Raw genomic sequence first — 21,463 nt, 5'->3', positions numbered from 1 at the left:
GTGTGTCCCTCTCTCTCTGCCCCTCCCCCGTTCATGCTCTGTCTCTCTCTGTCCCAAAAATAAATAAAAAAACGTTGAAAAAAAATTTTTTTTTAAAAAGATAAGTCCAGTACTATTCTGAGTCTAAATCTGTGGTATGTATCCCTCTTACTCCTCTGTGAAAACTTAGAATATCCTCTTTGTTCCTTAAACTCACGATGATATTAAAAAAAGAAAGAAAGAAAATCATGATGATGTGGTTTTACTAAGGGACAGTTTTCATTCATGGGCTGAGTACTTAGTGGGTCCTTATCTAGAACAGAGGTTGCAACTGTGGCCAAGCCCCTGTTTTGTGGGCCAAATGTGTCCTGCCAGTTTTTATAAGTAAAGTTCTGTTGGCATACAGCCACATTCATGCATTTACATATTTTCTGTGGCATTACATAGCTAGGTTGAATGATGCGACAGAATGTGGTCTACAGAGCTTAAAATATTGTTTTTTTTTTTTAGAAAGCATGTTTGCTTTATAAAAACTTTAAGTCTGAAAAGTTAAGAACTTCAATTTTGGCAAAAATTTTTTTTTGTTTTTAAAATGTTCTCCCTTGTGTTTTATGTTCTTTCTTTCTAGAATTCTTAACACTTAGATGTTGAACCTCTTGGACAGGAACTCAGGTTTTTTTTTTTTTTTTCTGTCTTCTTTTTCTATCCCTTTGTTTTTGTTTGCTCTTTCGTCTGAGAAATTCTCTTTACCTCCCAACCTATCCATGAGTTTTTCATTTCTGCTATTATAATTTCTTATTTGGGCATGGTTTTTTCTATTTTTTAAATGAACTTCTATTGTAATATACAAATAAAAAATAGATAATATATAGTTAATAAATTACTATAAAGCAACCATCCTTATAACTGCTACTCAGGTCTAAAATAGAAGATTTCCAGTAACTCAGAAGCTCCTCTCCATGCCCCAATCTAATTATAATCCACTCTGACACATATGTCATGGATTTTGACCCATTCCAATATTGTCTTTTTGCAGCTCAGATTTTCCCATCTTTGGACAGTGAGCCTTTTCATGGTGTCCACTGTGTCCTTTTATTGTGACCTTTGTATGTACCCTTTGTTTCCTTGCTAATCTAGTTTAACACTCCTCTTGTTTATTCCCTGTCCTAAATCTGGAAGCCCCCATTTCTCTAAAAAACTCTGTATTCTTTTAGTTGGAAATGGAATTTTAAGCTCCCGTTCTGGTTGCTAACAATACTCCTTACTTCTGATTGGTTGTTGTTTCTAGGTTGTCATTCAAAGGAAGGAGCATATGTATTTTTCCTTCCCTTTTTTTCATGCTTTTATTATATTTATATTATCAGAACATACAGCCCTCATATTCTATCCTCTCTCCCTCTGAACCTTCATTTGGCCTTACTTCTGGAAAACTGCACATAAACGTTCATCTGATACATTGATGTTTCTGTAGTCAATTTGGTTATCGGAAACTCATTCTTCAGAAGCTGTCTCAGGATGGGATCATGAGAACAATATTCCCTGAGTTCTCGCAGGTTAATAATTGTTTATCTGTGCTCAGTGACCTTGAAAGTCAGTTTTGCTAGTTGTATAATCTTTGGCTTGCATTTTCTTGCTTTGAATGTCTTAAATATTTTACTCTGTTTTCTTTGAGTAAAACAGCATTGCTGTTGAAACTCTGGTATCATATTTTTTCCTTTGTAAGTCACTCGCTCTTTTTGCCTAGTTGCCCCCAAAGTTTGTTTTATTTATAGTGTAAATATTTTCCCAGAATATATCTTGTGTTCTTCTGGGTCGGTATTTCAGGTATGCGTTCAGTTCTTTCAGTGTGTAGTTTCAAGCCTCTTTTTATTTTAGCAGTTAGAGGTTTTAGTATTTGGCTTGGATTTCTGTTAGGGACTCCTGTGCTCTGTATGTTGCATCTTCCTTGCCTGATTTTTGTTTTATGTGGTTCTTTTGTGTCTTGTATAATTTTTTTTATGTTTTTAACTTATTTTGAAATTTTGATATGTTGGCATGATTTCATTGTCTCTGCTGTTATATTTTTATGTCTAAACTTTTTCTCATTATCCCTCTTTTTTAAAAAGTCTCTTCTCTTTTCTTAGATATACTATCTTGTTTATCTAAGGATCATAATGATAGTATTTTTTTAAGTTTTATTCTACCAGCCTAATTTATTTCCTGTCCTCCTCCCTTCATTTGTTTTGGCCTTTATCATTTTAGAGACTTTCCTCACATGTATGGTAATCCTTGGTTCTTGGCTCATGTTGAAGAGTTGGACAGTAAAAAAAAGATTTTTTTAAAAAGAGTCGGACAGTAAAAAAACTGATTAGAAAATCTGTGTACCATGAGTTAAGTCTTGCTGAATTATAGACTTCACCATACTGTAATCTGGTTGGGCCTTTTTATCATGAAACCCCCAGTGGCGGTGTCTTTTAGTTGATTGTTTTCTTTGGTACTGATCAAATTTTTCAGAGAAGTTTCTTCTGGTCTCCTACCCCCCTGGAGGATATAAGCCTGACTGATAGTGTTCTGGGAGCCATATGAGGAGAAGAAAATTGTTACTCTTGGTATATAAACTTTGCTTAATAAAGCTTCTTCTAGGGGCACCTGAGTGGCTCAGTCGGTTGAGCATCTGACTTCGGCTCAGGTCATGATCTCATGGTTCATGAGTTCGAGCCCTACATTGGCCTCTGTGCTGACAGTTTGGAGCCTGCTTCGGATTCTGTGTGTGTGTGTGTGTGTGTGTGCGCGCGCGCACCCCTTCCCTGCTTGCACTCTCTCTCTCTCAAAAATAAACATTAAAAAAAATTTAAAAGAAAAATAACAGAGCTGCTTCTAGTTGTTGGTTTCCCCTAGTCCATACCCTCATTTTTATTCTCTCCAGAGAGTAACCTCTAGCAACATGCCTGGGAGGAGAAGAGGCAGTGCTGAGCTATGTGGAATAGATGAGGAGAATTGGAAGGTTCTATTTCTCATCAGTTTTTTTCAACAAATCCCCTTGTTTTTAGGCTCACCTTCAGTCTCACTTCCAGATATACCTATTGTTTCAGATTGCTGAGCTTTTTGTGGGTTCTGCAGTATAAATTGCTTGAATTAAACTTTCCTGTGTCTGCTAAGTCAGTTTTTTGTCTTCCTACTTTCCACTTTCTAAAATGCTTTTGCTATGTCTCTTCTCTCATTCTCTTTGTCTTAAAGGCGTGTGTGTGTGTGTGTGTGTGTGTGTGTAGCCCTTAACTATATTCAGTGGTATTTAAGGAGAGAGAACAGAACTAACACACACTTTCAGTTCACCAGAAAATCCTTGACCTATTTGTACAGAGAATCTCAGGGAAGTCCCTCTCTCAGGTCTGTTCCTGAGTCTGTTACAGCAAACAATACAGTGTTTTTCTAATGACAAATTTTTGTTTGCTTGTTTTAAGGGATACTCCTGATGCTAATCTGAAAGGTCACAAATTGTGTTTTATTTTCCTCCTTTATGCCAAGCTTCAGCTGTGTTTAACTCAATCCCTTTCTATAGCTTTGCAGGCCTATGAGTAAAGTGTATTTCATATATCACTCGTGAACAGGGAGGAGCAGTTGAAATGTCCTAATCGTGAAGGAAATTAAAAGGCTGCATCAGTAGTAAAGTAGTAAAGGAGGAACAGAGGGAAAAAAAAGACCTGAGGCACACAGAAAACAAAAGTTAAATTGGGAAACATAATCCAACTATATCAATAATAAATGTGAATGTATTAAGCAGTCCAAATGTCAGAGATGGTCAGACTAAATTAAAAAAAACATATCCAGCTTTGTGCTCGATAAACAGAATGGAGAATAGGAAAATAGAGAAAAGTTAGGGTTTTTTAAAAAAGGATCAACAAAACTGAAAAACTTTTAGCTAGACCAAGAAAAAAGAGAGAGGACTCAGAAGTGAAAGGGGGGCAGTACTACCACCCTTACAGAAATGAAAATGATTATAAAAGAATCCTGTCAGGGTGCCTGGGTGGCTCAGTTGGTTAAGCCTCCAACTCTTGGTTTCAGCTCAGGTCATGATCTCACAGTTCTTTAGTTCAAGCCCCACATCAGGCTCCATGCTGATGGTGCAGAGCCTGCTTGGGATTCTCTCTCTCCCTCTCTGTCAGCATCTCCCCCAACTCACTCTCTGTGTCTCTCTCTCAAAAAAATGAATAAACTTTAAAAAATTAAAATAAAAAAAAAGAATCCTGGAGGCAGTTATATGCCAGTAAGTTGTAATAACTCAGATAAAGTGGACAAATTACTTGAAAGGATTTCGTGATAACACAGAGTTGGCATTGTGATGCATTTACAGGCTGCTGCCTTCTCCACTCAAGGACGCAGTCGAAGTATCAACCTGGAGAAGATGTTATACAATGCAAGAGGTGAACTCTGCCCTTAGCAAAATCCAGCTGGTGGGATATTCTCAGAAAATTGTGAGTATATGGTTTTAAGTGATGCATGAATGCTTTTGATTCATCCTGTTACCCTTTGGGAGGATCTTCTCGTTCCCTTTCTTCAGCCATTCAGTTACTGAGAATCTTGTACAAGGTGAAAAAACAGAGCAATTGTCATTATCCTCTGTCTTCCACCCTCCAGGCTGATAGTTGTGTTCTTTCCTAACCCTTACATTCCCCATCGTTAGCCAGCATTCTACTGACCAGCATGTAATGAGTCAGGAGAAAGACATCTCATCCTATTCACTTGAGAACAGTGGGCGCAGCTTTATAGATTTTGGACAAGTGAAATAATACAAGAGCATAAAACAGATCAAGAAGCGATTTGTTGGCAGGTATAACTTTTGAGCTCTGACCTGATAGTAAGTGTCCCCATTTTTGTTAACTTAGGCCCAGAGCCACTCAGTATAGAACAACCAGGCAATTAATGCCTAACCTAAAAAAAGAAAAAGAAAACCCAAGTATTTGTCTCTTTGGTGTTGCTGGTAATCTATTGCCTCTTTATTTAAAAAAATAAAAAATCTATTGCCTCAGTCTTTTCATGAGTGAGGCCTGAGTGCCTGGTACATGTAGATATTCTGAAACTCAGGGGGTAAGTATTGCTTTCTGGGTCTACCATCTGGTCTCCATTGATTTTTGTTTTTGCTTTATACTTTCTGTTTTACTTTAAAATTTCTATATCTAAGTAGAGAAGGATATTTCTGGGGTTTTTTGGTTTGTTTCTTTTTTTTTTTTTTTTCCTGCAAAGACTTATCTGGTATGACTGTACTGCTGAAAGCTCATCACACATTCTCTTACTGTGGTTCTTTTCTAGGAGCTTTTTGGTGCAGTTCAGGTGACTCCACTAAGCTCAGGCTATGCCCTTGGAAGCTCCAACTGGATTATCCAGTCCCATTATGAGAAAGTATCCTATGTCTCCGGATCCTCCTTACTTACCACACATCCCCAGGTAGTTCTGATTCTCTTTTAACAGTTCAGTGTTTTGGTTACTGAACCCAAATTGATAATGTATCCAGAACATCATCAATTGTTTTTAAATCTTCCTAATTTTGGTTTCTACATGTATCCTATTTAAAAAAAAAAAAAAAAAAAATTTATTGTTATTTTGGTAAGAATGCTTAACATGAAATCTACCGTTTTAATAATTTTTATCTATACATTATTGTTGACTACAGTACAGTGTTGTATAGCAGATCTCTAGAGCTTATCTTGCTTAACTGAAACCTTATGTTAAGACACTCTTCCTGAAAGGTAGATTTCCCATGTCCCAGTGTTTAGGATTGCAAGGTCCTCTGTAAGATCCTGCTGCCTTTGGGTCCATCTCTAGGATTTTGAGATTTCCCACCACTTTCAATAACCATAGCCTAATATACAACAGAAATGGTCACCCATTTACTCAGCAGATGTTAATTATTTCTTTACTAAGGGTCTACTATGTATGTGTCAAGCACTCATTAGGTATTAGAGGGTCCATGGTGACCCACAGGCAAAGTCCTAGCTCATGAATCTACGTTCAGAAGAGCAAGGAGGGGCCATTGTGATTGCAGCATGCTGAGTATGGTCAGCAGGGGTGTCCATGAAATGAGCACAGCCAGGTGAGGTGGAACTTTGTTGACCATGATGAGAAATTTAGATTTTATTTTAATGTATTTTATTTATTTTTCAATGTTTGTTTATTTGAGAGAGGGAGAGGGAGAGGAAGACAGAATCTGAAGCAGGCTCCAGGCTCTGAGCTGTCAGCACAGAGCCCTATGTGGGGCTTGAACTGACAAATCATGAGATCATAACCTGAGTCGAAGTTGGACACTTAACGACTGAGCCACCCAGGTGCTCCTTAATTTATTTTATTTAAACGTGTTGAGGGAAGCTATTAGAAGATTTTAGCTTGGTCATTTGTTAAGTCATATTTGACAAGAAGCTAAGTACATACGTACCCATTGTTACAAATGTATTGTTTGTTCCTTTTTAGGTATTTGTAATGAATTTATTGTCCATTTCATAAATCCTGATTCTTTCCATGTTTGTAAAGGAGGGGCAGAAATCAGATAGTTAGCTGATGGATGGATATGTAGATGGATAACTTGGGGAAGCCCGTATCTTATTTTAATACGAAGAGGAAAAATGTCTGCTGTAGGTCTAGAACAATAGGATGCTTATGATCTGTCACCATGTATTGGTTTTTTTCATACCTTCTTTTATAATCAAATTTCATCTCCAGGTCTAGAGGAGGGGACAAGTTGCTTTTTTTTTTCCTATAGCTAGCAGAATTCTGGGCCTTTCCCGCTTATTGAAATCAAAAGTCCATCAGTGTCATCTTAATCTGCTTCATTGAATCAAAATACTTTATTGGCAGCTTCTATCATTCTTGATATATTCTTCCATAAAAGACAGAAAAATTATTTGGCTGCCAACTCTTCCGATTTGTCCTGCTTAGATCAAAGGCTTTACAGTACTACTGATGTAATTTCCAGTAAATTATTCTTCCAAGGTTCGTAAATTTAAAGGGAAAATAAGGTCTTGAAAGTAATGAGCAACATACCTAAGTAATTAATTTTAATTTCAAGCTGGCAACCAGTGTTGTATATAAAAAAGATAATGAATTCGATTTCCTTTCACCCAGATAATTGGATTTTTTTTTTTTTTTTTTTTTTTTTTTTTTTTTTTTTTTTTTTTGAGAGAGAGAGCATAAGCAGAGAACAGGGGCAGAGAGAGAGAATCCTAAGCAGGGGCTCGCTCCCACGACCTTGGGATCATGACCTGAGCCAAAACCAAGAGTTGGATACTCAACCGACTGAGCCACCTGGGCGCCGCAATGATAATTGGATTCTGCATTGAATTAGCAAGGATAAGAAAAGTTTAAGTTTGAAAAACTTAACAGTCAGCTTCCGAGGTCAGCAAGCTATTGTCCATGGACCAAATTTGGCTTGCTACCTGTTTTCATAAATGATGTCTTCTTGCAGTACAGCCACATCCATTTGGTTATGGATGGTTTATGGCTGCTTGCACACTGTACCAGCAAAGTTCTGCTTTAGACTTTACAGAAAAGGCCAACCACTGGTCTACTTGAGTGGAACCTCCCTAGGTAGAAAAAATAGGCTGCTTTAGTGATCTAATAAGCATAGCAGAGTGAGGCTTTGGATTAAGCCTGAAATGGTAAGAATGGAATGACAAAGAAAACATTGGCAGGTCTTTATTTCAACAAATACTTATTGAATGCTTGCTGTCTCCAGGGTAGGAAAAATACAGGCCAGAGATTTCATGCCAAGATGATATTGAGAACGGTAATGATGACACTTACCCACTTGACAAGAAGGAGTTGACAAAGGGGGTTCTGGTTTTAGAAGGGAGTAGTGAGTATGATGCATAGCAATTTGAGTGAACACCGGGGACATGAAAATCTAGAACTGGATCTTGGATTTGACAGCAAGCCTGAGACAAATTAGAGCATCAGATTTTTTAAAGTATGTAAATAAAGAGCCTAACGGGAAAGACTGATGAGCTGTGAGGGACATTTACCAATAGAAGGTGGAAGGAAGAAAAATAATCTTGAATAAGAATGGAGAGTTAGAGGAGAACTGAGGCCCACAAAAGTACAGCATCTCATCCCAAAGGGCAGAAGAGAACTAGCCTTTACTGACTGGAAAGCCTCAGTACTAATTTTCCTATTGATCTGGTGTTCAACAACATACTGAATTCTTATATTCTAGTATTTATCTACTGATGATAATATCTGCAAAGAAGTAACAATTTTGTCACTTTTCTTTCAATCTTTTTATCTTTTATTTCGTTTTCCTGTCTTACAATCACATATTCTAGTCCCATGTAAACAGAAGTGATGACAGTGGCAGCCTTTTCTTATATCAGATTTTAAAGGGAATGCTTTTGTAGCTTCTTCATTAAATAGGATGGCTTCCTACTGGTTTTTGTCTATCAGGTTAGGGAGTTTCTCCTCTGTTCCTAATTTTCTTATTTTTAAAAGTCAGATGTAGACATTATACCTTATCAAGTGCTTCTTCCAGTCTGTGAGATGATCATGTGATTTATTTCCTTTAAACCAGTAATGTAATGAATTGTAGTATTAGCTTTTCTCACATTTTTTTTAAGTTATTTTTTAAGTTATTTTGAGAGAGAGAGCATGAGTGGGGCAGAGAGAGCGAGAGAGAGAGAGAGAGAGAATATCCCAAGCAGGCTCTGCACTGTCAGCACAGAGCCCAAAGTGGGGCTCAAACCCATGAACCATGAGATCACGACCAGAGCCAAAATCAAGAGTCAGACACTTAACTGAGCCGCCCAGACCCCCAGCTTTTCTCACATTTAACCATCCTTTAGTCTTGTGATAAATCTTATTTGATCAGTTTTTTCTTTTTAAAATATACTCCTGGAATATAAGTTGGTCAGTATTTTTTTGAAATTTATACAGGTATATCTCATTTCATTGTGCTTTGCTTTATTGCATTTCTTACCTACTGCCTTATTTACAGATTGAAGGCTTGTGGCAACCTTGCATTGAGCAAGGCCATCAGCACTTTTTTCCAACACCATTTGGTCACTTTGTGTCTCTGGGTCACATTTTGGTAATTCCCACAACATTTCAAATTTTTTCATTGTTATTACATTTGTTATGGTGACCTGTGATCAGTGATTTTAACTTGCTAAAAGCTCAGATGATGGTTAGCATTTTTTAGCAATCAGATATTTTTTTAATTAAAGTATGTAGGGTTTTTTTTTTTTTTTTAAGACATAATGCTATTTCATACTTAACAGAATAGTATGTATAAATGTAACTTTTATATGCACTGGGAAACCAGAAATTCGTTTGACTCTTTTTATTGCCATATTCAGTTTATTGGTCTGGGCCTCAACCTGTGATATCTCCAAGTTATGCCTATAATCTGTATTCATAAGTGAAAAATAGACCCATACCTTATTTTCTCGTTCTGTCTTCATTTGTTTGGCATCAGTATACATTTAGTCTCATGAGATGATTTGAGTACCTTCCACTCTTTTTCTTTTTTTTTTTTAATTTTTTTTTAAATTTTTTTATTGCTTATTTGTGAGAGAGAGAGAGAGCACAAGATGGGAGGGGCAGAGAGAGAGGGAAACACAGACTGAAGCAGGCTCCAGGCTCTGAGCTGTCAGCACAGAGCCCAACACAGGGCTGGAACTCACAAACTAAGAGATCATGACCTGAACCGAAGTCAGGTGCTCAACCAACTGAGCCACCCAGGAGCCCCATTTTCACTCTATAGCTATACACAAGATAGCTGTTCTCTTTTTTTGAAAGTCAGTTCCCCATAAAATTATCCAGGCCTGAGATTATCATTTTAACTTTCTCATGAACTTTGAACTATATTCTCTGGGTCAGAGCTGTGCGAATATAGCAGAGATTTGTCCATTTTACCTAGGTTTCCAAAATCATATCCATGGAAGTTGTTTATTACCCTTTTTATTTGTTTAAACTTTTTTGTGTAATTCTATTTTCATTCTACATTTTAACACCTCTTTTTTCTTGATCAGATTTGCCAGAGGTTTATCTGCATTACTGATTTTCTTTAAAGAATAAGTTTTTTAGATGAACGTAAGGGAAGGGAAACAAAAGTAATATAAAAACAAGGAGGGAGACAAAACAGAACAGACTTATAAATATGGAAAACAAACTGAGGGTTGCTGGAGGGGTTGTGGGAGGGAGGATGGGCTGAATGGGTAAGGGGCATTAAGGAATCTACTCCTGAAATCATTGTTTCACTATATGCTAACTAATTTGGATGTAAATTTTTAAAAATAAAAAATTAAATTAAAAAGAATAAGTTTTTGTTTTTAATTGTTTTTGTTGTATTTTCATTTTCTATTCTGCCCTTTATTATTTCCTTCCTTTCATCTTTGGGTTGTCTCTGTTGCTTTTACTTTAATACTTTACCCCATTCATTTCCATCCTTTTGTGCTTTCCAGTAAGTGTACTTAAAGCTATATTTCTCTCAGTATCATTTAACTCTGTTAAATTGTTAATATGTAGGGGTCTGTCATTCATCTCTCAGTATATCGTAATTTCCTTCATAATGTTCATAATTTAAGTAGCCAAAGGTTGTTTTATAGTGCTTGTGTTTGTTTCTGGTCCATCCAATATGATTAGACCTAGGGTTAGACAAGAGACTTTTTCCGATCATGCTTAAATGTTTCTGGATTTTCCCTTTTTTTTTTTAATTGGCATTATGATAAGAATATACTCCTTCACTGAAGTGTTGCTTTGAAACACAGTCCATTTTTGTAAATGTTTTGTGTATGTTGTAAAAGACTGTGTTTACCGTTGAATGAAAACTTTTCTAATTATTGTGTTATTCTGTTCTATCATATCTTTGCTTAGTTCCCAGTTTCTGGAAAGAAAGTTATTTGTTGATTTATCTACTTCTGCCTATACTTTCAACAGTTATTGCTTTTTATAGTTTTAAGCAATGTGATCAGATGTATATGTGATCATTATGTTTTATTGAACAATTACTCCTTTTATCAGGATGCTGATTTTTTTCTCTATCAAACCTGCATTAAAAGCTAAGAGACATTTTCCCCCTCCATATTTGCCTGATACTATTTTCCATCTGTTTCTTTTCATTCCTTCTGTATCCTTTTCTAGTGAGTCCCTTGTAGACATAGTAAGGGTTTTTTCTTTTTTAGTCAAGAGTCTCTGGAATGGTGAAACTATTTATATTTACTGTAATTACTATTGTACTGAGGGTTTATTTTTGTAATTTTATTTCATGGTTTTTTTAGTTCATTCTTTTCCCCATCCTTTCTTCCCTTCTTTTAGATGACATAATTTCTTTCTGTAAGTTTGAACACACATTTTATTTTTATTCTTCTGGGTTGTTGCTTCATTTATTTTTCCTTTGAGTGTCCTAAGTTTATCAATATCTTTGTCTTTCCCTCCAGAGCCACACCTTCCTCTTGTCTTTCCTGTCTTTCTCCTCTTCCTTCTCCCCTGACCCACCATGTTCATACTGTCTGGAATTTTAGTTCTGGGTTATCTAGGCTATACATCAAGTGTTGAATATATCACTTATTTAGACAGTGAGCTTTACTGAGTTGTTGTTGGGTTTTTTTTTTTCCAACCTACCTTCCCATATATCTCATAATCCTCTAGATTGACTTTCTTTCTTCCAGGAGTGCTTGAGGAATGTTCACCAAGAGCGTCTTAAAATGGTAAACCTTATGAGGCTTTGAAGTACTAAGAATAGTTTTAATTTTTTCTCACATTTAAATGATAGCTTGGATAGATATAAAATTCAAGGAAAAGAATTTGGAAACTATAAAGCTTTGAAAATCTTTATTCATTTTCCATTTGTACCCTTGTTGTACTTAAGAACTGCAAAACTCTTTAGATTTGTGTTCCTTTATGGGATTTGCTTTTAGAATTTTCACTGTATCTTCAGTATTCTTAAGTTTTACTGTGACATATCTTAAATGTGTATTTTTTCTGTATAATACTTTGAGAAATCTTCCAACTTTAACACAAAAAGATTCTTAATTGTTTTTAAAATTATTCCTTCTGTTTGATTTTTTATTTCTCCTTATGGAATTTCTCATACACAGGTATTAACACTTCTATGTTTTGTATATCTCTTTCTTCCTTTTTTTTTTTTTTTTTACCCCCTTCTCCTGCTTGACGCCTCCTGAAAAAAAACTCCTCAACTTGATCTTCCAGCTCAAGAATTCATTCTTTAGCTCTATCCATACTGCCCTTCAGCCTTTGTGTTGGATTCTTTATTTCAGTCACTGTATTTTTATACATAATATTTTGAAATGTTTCTCTTTATACTTGTTTTTCTTTTGCTTATTTTGTGTGTGGACTTTTTTAATGCATATTCTGCTGTTCGATTTGGTTTATTAATTCTCCACGTGGCGTAGGTTTTTAGCTTATTGTATTTAGTAGATGTTGTTTTCCTCAGTGGTCTTGTTTTATTTCCCTGTGAGCTCTTACTACTTGGCTTTCAGGGACATCCTCTTGTACCTCTGCTCTAGACACTGCTTTTTTCCCAGGATTTGTCTTCCTGATGTTATCACTTAGCCTGGTAGTGTGAGGAAACAAGGAACGGCTGATAGGTCTGCCTGTACCTTTTATGAACATTCATCCCACTATTCTGCTATGTTCTGCTTCACAGTATGGTGGAGCAGGCCATAGGCAGTATGGAAGAGAGAGAAAAGGACAAGGAGTTCCTTGCCACCCTCTATTCTTCCTGCAGTGCAAGCCCTCTTTGGCTCTTGCTTGCCATCTTGTCCCTATTCCAACACCCATGGTTTCCCAGGAATTCATTGTGGTTGTTTAGTTTCTCAAAACTGTCAGGTGCCCTTATTTCTATGTTTTCTCTCAGCTTAGATTCTAGAAGGGAGCCAGCGGCCTGTGTTCATTCTCTATCTTGTTGGGAATCTCATAGTGGAATTTTTGTTTTCTTTTAAAATATTTTTATTTCCTTATATTTCTGATTAGAACACTAATTTGTATTTATTGTAGTCGTTTTGGAACATACAAAGTGTGTGTTTGAATAAAATGTTCCCACTTGAAGCACTCGGTGAGTTGCCATAGACACCTGTAATATGTACATTTGCTCTTTGGTGATGAAATGGAGATGTTGGCAGTGTCAGCTTGGTTCATAGGATGTCACTACAAGGTGTTAAGGGCTAACTCTTTACAGTAGCCCTAGTAATCTACAAGAAATGTCTCCCAAGTATGTCTCCTAAAATCACAAACATCTTGTCTGATCTGATCATGAAGTATCTCATAACTTCCAACTTGGTGGTATTTGTATTACAGTACTGCCTTTGTTTTGTTTTGTTGTTTTTTGGGGGTTTTTTTTGTGGACATTTAATTTTCAAAGGACGGCAGCATCGATAACTGAGGTACAGAGATAATGTTTTCAGGGCCACAGTTTGATCTCCATTAGATGCTTTCATTCAGATTGGTAGTTCTTAACCTTTTGGGGGTTATGGCCCCATATGACAGCCCAGTCACCTCTGGGAAAATGTACATAGGCGCGCACACAGAATTGTGTATGCTATTTCGAGGGTTCCTAGGCCATCTGAATTCCCCCATCAGCCCTGTGAATCATTATTGGTTTGTTCTAATAAGGTTCTTATAAAATTGTCATTTTAAGCTAAATATGCTGTCTAACAAAGTTTGATCCCTTTTGTCGGCATTCCGGGTCCTTCTGTTTGATGCATGCACACAGTGAACATTTCTAGGCTCATTGCACATCTGCTACTATAAACCATTGTATTTCTTCTTCTCTGGAAACAATGCATATGTATTTTATTAGAGAAGTGCAAATAGGAATCAGAATCTATTAGATATAGCTGTCACGACTATACTTATCTGTGTTAAAGAAATGTTTCTCGGGTTAGAAAGCAGCTTATATAACTGCAGTCATGTTATTTAAAAAAAATAATGAAGCCTTATATCCATGTTTATATAAAATGCTAAAGGAGTATACATCAAAAGGTACATATACTCAGAGATAACATTGCAGGTGGTGGGTCTTTGCTTGCTACTGTTTGGAATTTTCTTTGTTGGAAAATACGGGTTGAACAGAGAAAGGAGGGATGAAGCTTCTTACTAAACTGGGTTTCTGACTTTTATCTTCGTGTGTTCCATTGAGTATGTGGAACAACACTAAGGAAAAGACATGCTACGAAATGAGACCTAGCATCTCAATCCCTGGGCCCTCATTTTTGTTTTCAGTTTGAATCCCGGTTTCTTTGGAAAAGGCAGTTACTTACTTACTTACTTACTTACTTCCTTATTTATTTAGATGCTCTGAAAACCATCAAAATTAAATTCAGACTGTGCGAGGTAAAATAAAAATTCAACATCCTGAGGATCACATAATAGTGCACTGTTGAGACTTCATAGTTTACAAGAAGATCATGTATATTAGCTCATAAGACTCTCAGAAATCAATGAAGGCTTATGGGTCACAAATATGCCCATGTTATGAGAAACCCAGCTCAGAGCCTTACCTGAGGTCCGTGACCAGTAAGAGAATGGGAAGGAAGCTCGTTGTTTCTGGATCCTAATTCAGTATTCTTCCTGGCTTCTCTGCCACTGAGACTTAGGGAAAATTGCCTTGACTAGTTGAGTCCCAGGTTGCATGTTTTCATAATATAAACTTCATGTATTTATTTCAAGTCTTTACACTTGTTTTCATTTTGCAGAGCTGTCTTGAGAATCAGATTATACAGCACAATGGTTCTCAAGGCGTGACCCAGACCGGCACCAGGAGCATCTCTTGGTAGCTCATTAGAAATGCAAATTCTTAGGCCCACCTCAGACCTGAATCAGAAACTCTGGGTTCAGTGCCCAGCAACCCACAGTTGAGTAAACCGTCCAGGTGATTCTAATACACACTCATGTTGGAAACCCACCAGCGACATGTGTGACATGACATTTTCAAAAGAGCAAAGCGCTCTACAAATTTGAGATCATAAGCTCTTTTTTTTTTCATTGAGGTACAATTTTATGTATAGTGAAACCCAGAGATCTTAAGCATACAGCTCTATGAATTTTCACATCACGTGATTACCACACCAGCTGAGGCATAGAACTTTTTTTTTTTTAATTTTTTTAAATATTTCTTTATTCTTGGGAGACAGAGAGACAGAGTGCAAGCAAGGAAGAGACAGAGAGAGAGAGAGATACAGAATTTGAAGCAGGCTCCAGGCTCAGAGCTCTCAGCACAGAGCCCGATGTGGGGCTTGAACCCACGAAGCATGAGATTATGACCTGGGCTGAAGTCGGACTCTTAACTGACTGAGCCAGCCAGGTGCCCCGGCATAGAACTCTTTTATCATGGCTGTAAAGTTCCCTCATGCCTCCTCTCATCTGTCCCTATCCCCAATGGGCAGCTACTTAACTGTTCACTGACAGACTTCATTAGAGGAAGTAAGGGAACAGGACAGTGATGAGCCAAACACAGAAAAAGCAATGACTATTCTCTTTTTCCTTCACTACTTGCACTTCCCATTTCCTTTTGAAGTACTGAGCATAGTTCTCTCTGGTTTTTCAGCCCATGGACCAAGCTTCTCTCAAAAACAGCGACGTTCTCGTTCTGACAGGCCTCACCCAGATCCCCACTGCCAACCCGGATGGCATGGTGGGAGAGTTCTGCAGCAACCTGGGTATGTGTCCAGCTCAGGCCATGAACAGGATGAAATGTGCTAAATTTACTTTTCAGTTCTTGCTTCTGTAGCATTTTGTGTTCCTTCTCTTCACGTTCACCCCCTCTGATACCCCGGTTCAAGGTTTCTCCTGCCCCGCCTACTCTACCCTTCCTGCCCATCCTTCAAAGCTTGCTGTTGTCAGCAAAAGCAATTCTTAAGCAACATAAATCTGAAGAATGTAAGAATGGTTGTAAGGGTAAATTCAAATGTTTAGCACGTTTATGCAACAGATACTCAACATTCTCCCACTTGATTTATGTTGAAAATTCTTATTTGTTTGCTCTGTGGTGGGATTTGGGGGCAAGACAGGGGTGCATACAGGATAGCAGTTGTCAAAAAAGGGAACAATCACATCTTTGCTTGTAAGTAATAGCACAGAAAAGACTTAATACTTTGCATTCACAATAGCAATATACTTAGCAGATACATTTTTCCACCAATATTTGGTCAGTGTTGTTTTTTTCTTTGAGAGAAGACTAAATTTGGAGAAGAGACTTGCTACCCGGAAGAAACGTATGTTTCTTTGGATATAATTGTCAGTAAAATCTAGAAATCCTGCCTTTCTTTTAGAAAAGTATAGGTTGCTTACTGTCTTAACATGGGCTGCTGTAACAAAATGCCACAGACTGAGTGGCTTAAAGAACAAACATTTCTCACAGTTCTGGAGGCAGGGAAGTCTGAGATCAGATTGTCAGTGTGGTCAGGGTCTGACCAGTGGAAGAGGGCTCTCTTCCTGGCTCGCAGACACCCGCAAGTGTGTCCTCCCTTGGCCGAAAGAAGCAGCTCTCGTGTCGTCTTCTTCTTATGAGGGCAAAAATCCCATCATGGAGGCTGTACCCTCATGGCCTCATCTAAACCCAGTTACCTCCCAAAGCACCCCTGACCCAGTACCATCACATTGGGAGTTAGGGCTTCAATATATGAACTTTAGGGGGATACAGATGTTCAGTCCATAACAGTTGCCAAAGAGGAGTTAATGAGCTCAGACCTTTCACCCCTTTCACACAGTTTATTCTTCCTTGAAAAAAATTATTGGACTAGTCTCAAATAGCACCCCTGATTTGTATGTTTTGTTTGCTTATTGTCTAGAATCACAGACTCAAAACACTTTAGATCTGAAAGGAACCTTGCATCTAATCTACTGTTTCTTAAGTCCACTAACCACTTGCCTCATGATCAGTGAGGCCACTTCTTAAAGATGCAAATTTGAGGGCCCATCCACAGACCTAGTAAGTCAGATTCTCTGGGGACAGGAGAGACCCAGCAGCAAAGTTGCATTTTCAACATGTTCCCTGGCAATTTTCACACTTACGAAAGCTTGAAGACCACTAATCTAGTCCACTCCTCTCATAACCAATCAGGAAACAGGCCCAGCCAGGTTTCAGTGGCTTACATGGGGTCCTATAGCATGTGATGAATGCAGGAGTAGATCCAGGCCTCTTGAGCCCTGACCACTGTCTCTCCCCTCGGTACCATACTCTAGTAATAGCAAGTCAACCAGTACTCCAAGTACAGCGTCTGGGAGAACCCATACGTCAGGGTTGGGAACAGAGGAGGATACAAGACACCAGAGGCTTCAAGATCTACACCCGAAAGCTCTGTGTTTCAGTTTGTTTTGGAAACTAAACAAAAGAGAAACTTAAGAGGGCTTTGATATTTTTTTTCTTTTGTAGCCAGTTATAACTTCTAATATAATTATACTCATTAAGTTGCAAGTCCTTTTTGATAACTTGTTTTTAAGTATTTAAAGTGTAGAGGATTTTCTTACAAATAACACATTAATGAAAGAAAATGCCACTAAAATGAGTCAAATGGAAAAACTTGGCCTATTTCCTTATATGTCATACAGCAGTGGTCAGAGACTGAACAGAGACAAATCCAGCAAAGTTTTGAGCAGGAGCTAAAAAGAGAAGGAGCTTGGAGGGTCTGTCCTGAAGTTCGGCTGCCATTGGTAACCTTTAAAGCCCAAACCCTTAACTGCACACCTTGTTCCCAGGGACTGAGACGTCCATTAAAAACCCAACTGATTGTTAGCCTCTGGATTCTCCCACTCTTGTGCTATTCTTCAAAAGAAGCAGATCATTGTACCTGAGAAATGAATTGTATGAACAGAAGTAGGAAATGAAAGAAATCCAAATATTATTTTTAAAGTTTCTACCTTTATAAAACTGTTCTTCTGACACCACTGTTTTCTCTCTGACTTCAACTTTTCTAGCACTGACAGTCCGGAATGGAGGAAACGTGTTGGTGCCCTGTTACCCTTCTGGAGTGATCTATGACCTCCTGGAATGCCTGTATCAGTACATTGACTCCGCCGGCCTCTCCAACATCCCTTTCTACTTCATCTCCCCCGTGGCCAACAGTTCACTTGAGTTTTCCCAGATTTTTGCTGAGTGGTATGTCTGCATTCTTCTCCACGATTCAGTACATTCAAGCAGTAAGAATAAAATGGAAAAAGTTTTTTTAATGAAAAAAGTATAGGGGCGGCTGGGTGGCTCAGTTGGTTAAGCGTCCAACTCTTGATTCCGGCTCAGGTCGTGATCTCACGGTTGAGCCCCACATTGGCTCTGCGCTTAAGACTGTCTCTCTCTCTCTCTCTCCACCCCGCCCCACACCCTGCTCACTCACGTGCATGTCCACACACTCTCATTCCACACATACGCACTCTCTCTCTCTCTGTCAAAAATAAAAATATAAAGGGTTTTTTTTTTCTCACATTACTATGAGACTTTGATTTTGTTGTCTTTGCATGTCTGTGATGTGAAAATTGTATTAATGAAAGCCAAATCTGTTACATTGCTAGAGTTTGGAGGAATAGTTGTCAAGGAAAGAAGGATGAAAGGCAAAGGGTTAACTTAGCACTTTCAAATTCAGTGACAAAACATTATACATTTATCTTCTCCCATGCTACCCTCTGCCTGTTACAAAGTGAAGTGACATTCTAGAGGCTCAAAAAAAGCCCAAGTTCATGTTGTCTGGAATTTCTAATACCAAATCTGATGATAAGAAAAGCTAGGTTCTTTTTCATTTCAATAGCATGATATTTGATAAAACTGAGTTTTATTACAGTAGGAAATTGTTTGATCCAGCTGAAATGGGTAAATTATTGAACAGTATGAAGTTAGTGAACCTTTTTAGGATTATTTAGATGCATGTTTGAATCTAACTCACCTGGCCCAAAAAAGGGAGGGATGAGGGAAATACAGAACTTTTACAGTCGACCTTCAAGTGCCTTAGGGTGGTGTTTTTAGACGGGGGCATGACACTTGCATAGGGTGTGTAATCCATTTTGATTGTATGGTAGTGTAATGGACACAGTGTTCTACCAAGTTTCTAATTAAGAAGGGATTTGTATATCATTCTGTCCTAACATGTTCTATATGCTGTCTCCCCACTCCACCTTCTTAAAGGGCATTTTTTCCTCCCCTTTTAAAAGTTGTAGTCAAGGACTTTTTTTCTCTATCTCCATTCAGACAAACTTCTCCATCCTGTGTGCATGTTAGTCATGTTTGTCCGTAGGGCCGTCACTTTATTGGTACCTGTTGAATTTTATCCTTTGCATTGGGTCATTTCTCCCCCAGCATAGGAAGTTAATCTTGAATAACTAGTAGTCCAGCCTAAGGATCACTTGCACAATTAGCATGTTCTGAATTTCTTCATCCAGATCCTTAATAAAAAACTCCAGCCAGCCCTGCAAGGCCTGGGGGATGGTGTGCTCCTCAAAGCCACTCCGTCCCCACTGTGTGCTGTTCTTGTCAAAATAATATCTTACGGGCTAGAAGTCAGGACCACTCTAATTAGAGTAGGTTGTTTTTGTTTCTGGGTGTTTATATTTGTTCGTTTCTAATATATGTGTAATACACACTTACTATAGAAAACAAGTTACAGAAAACAGGAAAAACTGAACCTGTAAACCCACTATCCAGAAGTAATATCACTGTTGGCATTTGGATGGATTTCTTCTTTCTATATGGGGATCATACCAATTATTTAATTTTGGATCCTGCTTTTAAATATTTTAATTTTCTTTTTTTAATGTTTATTTTTGAAAGAGAGAGTGCAAGTGGAGGAGGGGCAGAGAGAGAGGGAGACACAGAATCTGAAGCAGGCTCCAGGCTCTGAGCTGTCAGCACAGAGCCCGACGCGTGGCTCGAACTCATGGACCGCCCGAGATCATGACCTGAGCTGAAGTCAGACACCCAACCAACTGAGCCACTCAGGTGCCCCCTGCTAATCTCACATTTTTAAATTAAAAATGTGAGATTAGAGGATTAAAATAAAACTTTGAGGACATAGTTTTTACATGAATACATTATTACATCATGTGTATACTGTATTATTTATTTAACTGTTGTCTTATTGTTGGACGAACAGGCTTTGCCCAGTTTTTTCCTTTTAGTAATAAATCTTCAATTAATATCGTTGTATGTATATACGACTGCATCTTTTGCTTTAGGTAAATTACTAACAGTGGAATTACAGGAACAAAGAGTATAAATATGTTTTAATGTTGATTATACAAATCTCAGTTGCTTTCCAGAAAGATTTTTGTCTTCTGTAAATTGTTCCTCTTGCCCATTGTCTTCTGTAAATTATCCCTTTTTTACTGATTAGAGATGTTATACTTTTCTTACCAATTTATTTGAACTCTACTCTTTGTTATACATCTGCAGATATTTTTTTCCCCTTCTTGGCACTTTGGATTTTAACTTTGATTTGTTTTTTAAATAATAAAGTCGTTACTTTGGAATAATTTTGAATTTACAGAAAAGTTGTAGAGGTAGTACAGAAAGAACTATATACCTTCTACTTAGTTTTCCCTAATGGCCACATCTTACACGGCCATACACATGTATCAAAACCAAGAAATGAACATTAGCACACATTATTAGCTGAACTACAATCTTTTTCAGATTGTACCAGTTTTCCCACTAATGTCAGTTTTCTATTCCAGGATCCAGTCAAGGATACCACAATGCATTCAAGTTATTGTTTTGTTTTGTCTTGGTTTTTTTTTTGTCAGAAATACTTTAGTTTTTTTATATATTGATACTAACTAATGCAACATAGTATCCTTTGCAACAATCTAAGAAACCTTAAATGAAGATCTTCTGTTTGTCTCTCTTCCTGACTTTAAAAAGTTTTGTCTTCCTGATTAGATATTATGTATAATTCTATGTATATAAATATATGTAATTTAGATATTATAAGGTAACCCTCCAAAAATATCTTCCTTCCCTATTTATATCTTCCTCCAAAAAGGATATAAAGTAATGTTTTTTAAATCAAGATTAAAGGAAATTTTAAGTGTAGGAAAAATTAATAAGTTGTATTCATGAAGTTCATATAAAACCCAAACCCTGGAGTCCTGAACTACTCCCCAAAAAATAGTATCTGGTAGAACTGTTGAAATACTTTAATACTGTTTTAGTAGAATTCTTACAAGTAGTCGTGAACAAACATGCGTTATTACTACATAACACCAAACCTACAGAACACCTGTCTTTTGAGTTATCAGTTGTTAACTTTGGCCACAATTGCTTTATTCAGACATCTCCATTTTTAAATGTCCGCTCTGTCTAGGAAAGAAATATAGACTACCTAAAACATTTATAGAGTCTCCCGGTTGAGATACCACGTTACTCTCCAGTTTCAGTGACCAGTGTTGCTTAGTGCATGTGCAAAACAGAAAGTTGGGTCTCTGAAGAAAGCCTGTCACTTTCTCCTCAAAAGTGATCACTACTAATGCAATATGATATTTCAAATTGGATCCTGGAGCAAAAAAAAAAAAAAAAAGACATTAGTGG

The 21,463-nt window shown here is 37.4% G+C and overlaps 1 protein-coding gene across 1 annotated transcript in view; it reads left to right on the top strand.

Moving 5' to 3' along the window:
* Positions 1-21,463, top strand: part of INTS9 (integrator complex subunit 9) — a 102,545-nt gene that overhangs the window by 61,832 nt on the left and 19,250 nt on the right. The window contains exons 7-10 of the mRNA XM_058720793.1: positions 4,310-4,430; positions 5,266-5,400; positions 15,503-15,614; positions 17,872-18,052. Of these exons, the coding sequence (XP_058576776.1) occupies positions 4,310-4,430; positions 5,266-5,400; positions 15,503-15,614; positions 17,872-18,052 (549 nt within the window). The remainder of the gene's footprint in view (positions 1-4,309; positions 4,431-5,265; positions 5,401-15,502; positions 15,615-17,871; positions 18,053-21,463) is intronic.

Source organism: Neofelis nebulosa, chromosome 3 (assembly GCF_028018385.1).
Source record: "Neofelis nebulosa isolate mNeoNeb1 chromosome 3, mNeoNeb1.pri, whole genome shotgun sequence".
NCBI classification, from domain to species: Eukaryota; Metazoa; Chordata; class Mammalia; order Carnivora; family Felidae; genus Neofelis; species Neofelis nebulosa.
This window is presented reverse-complemented; position numbering and strand designations above follow the sequence as displayed.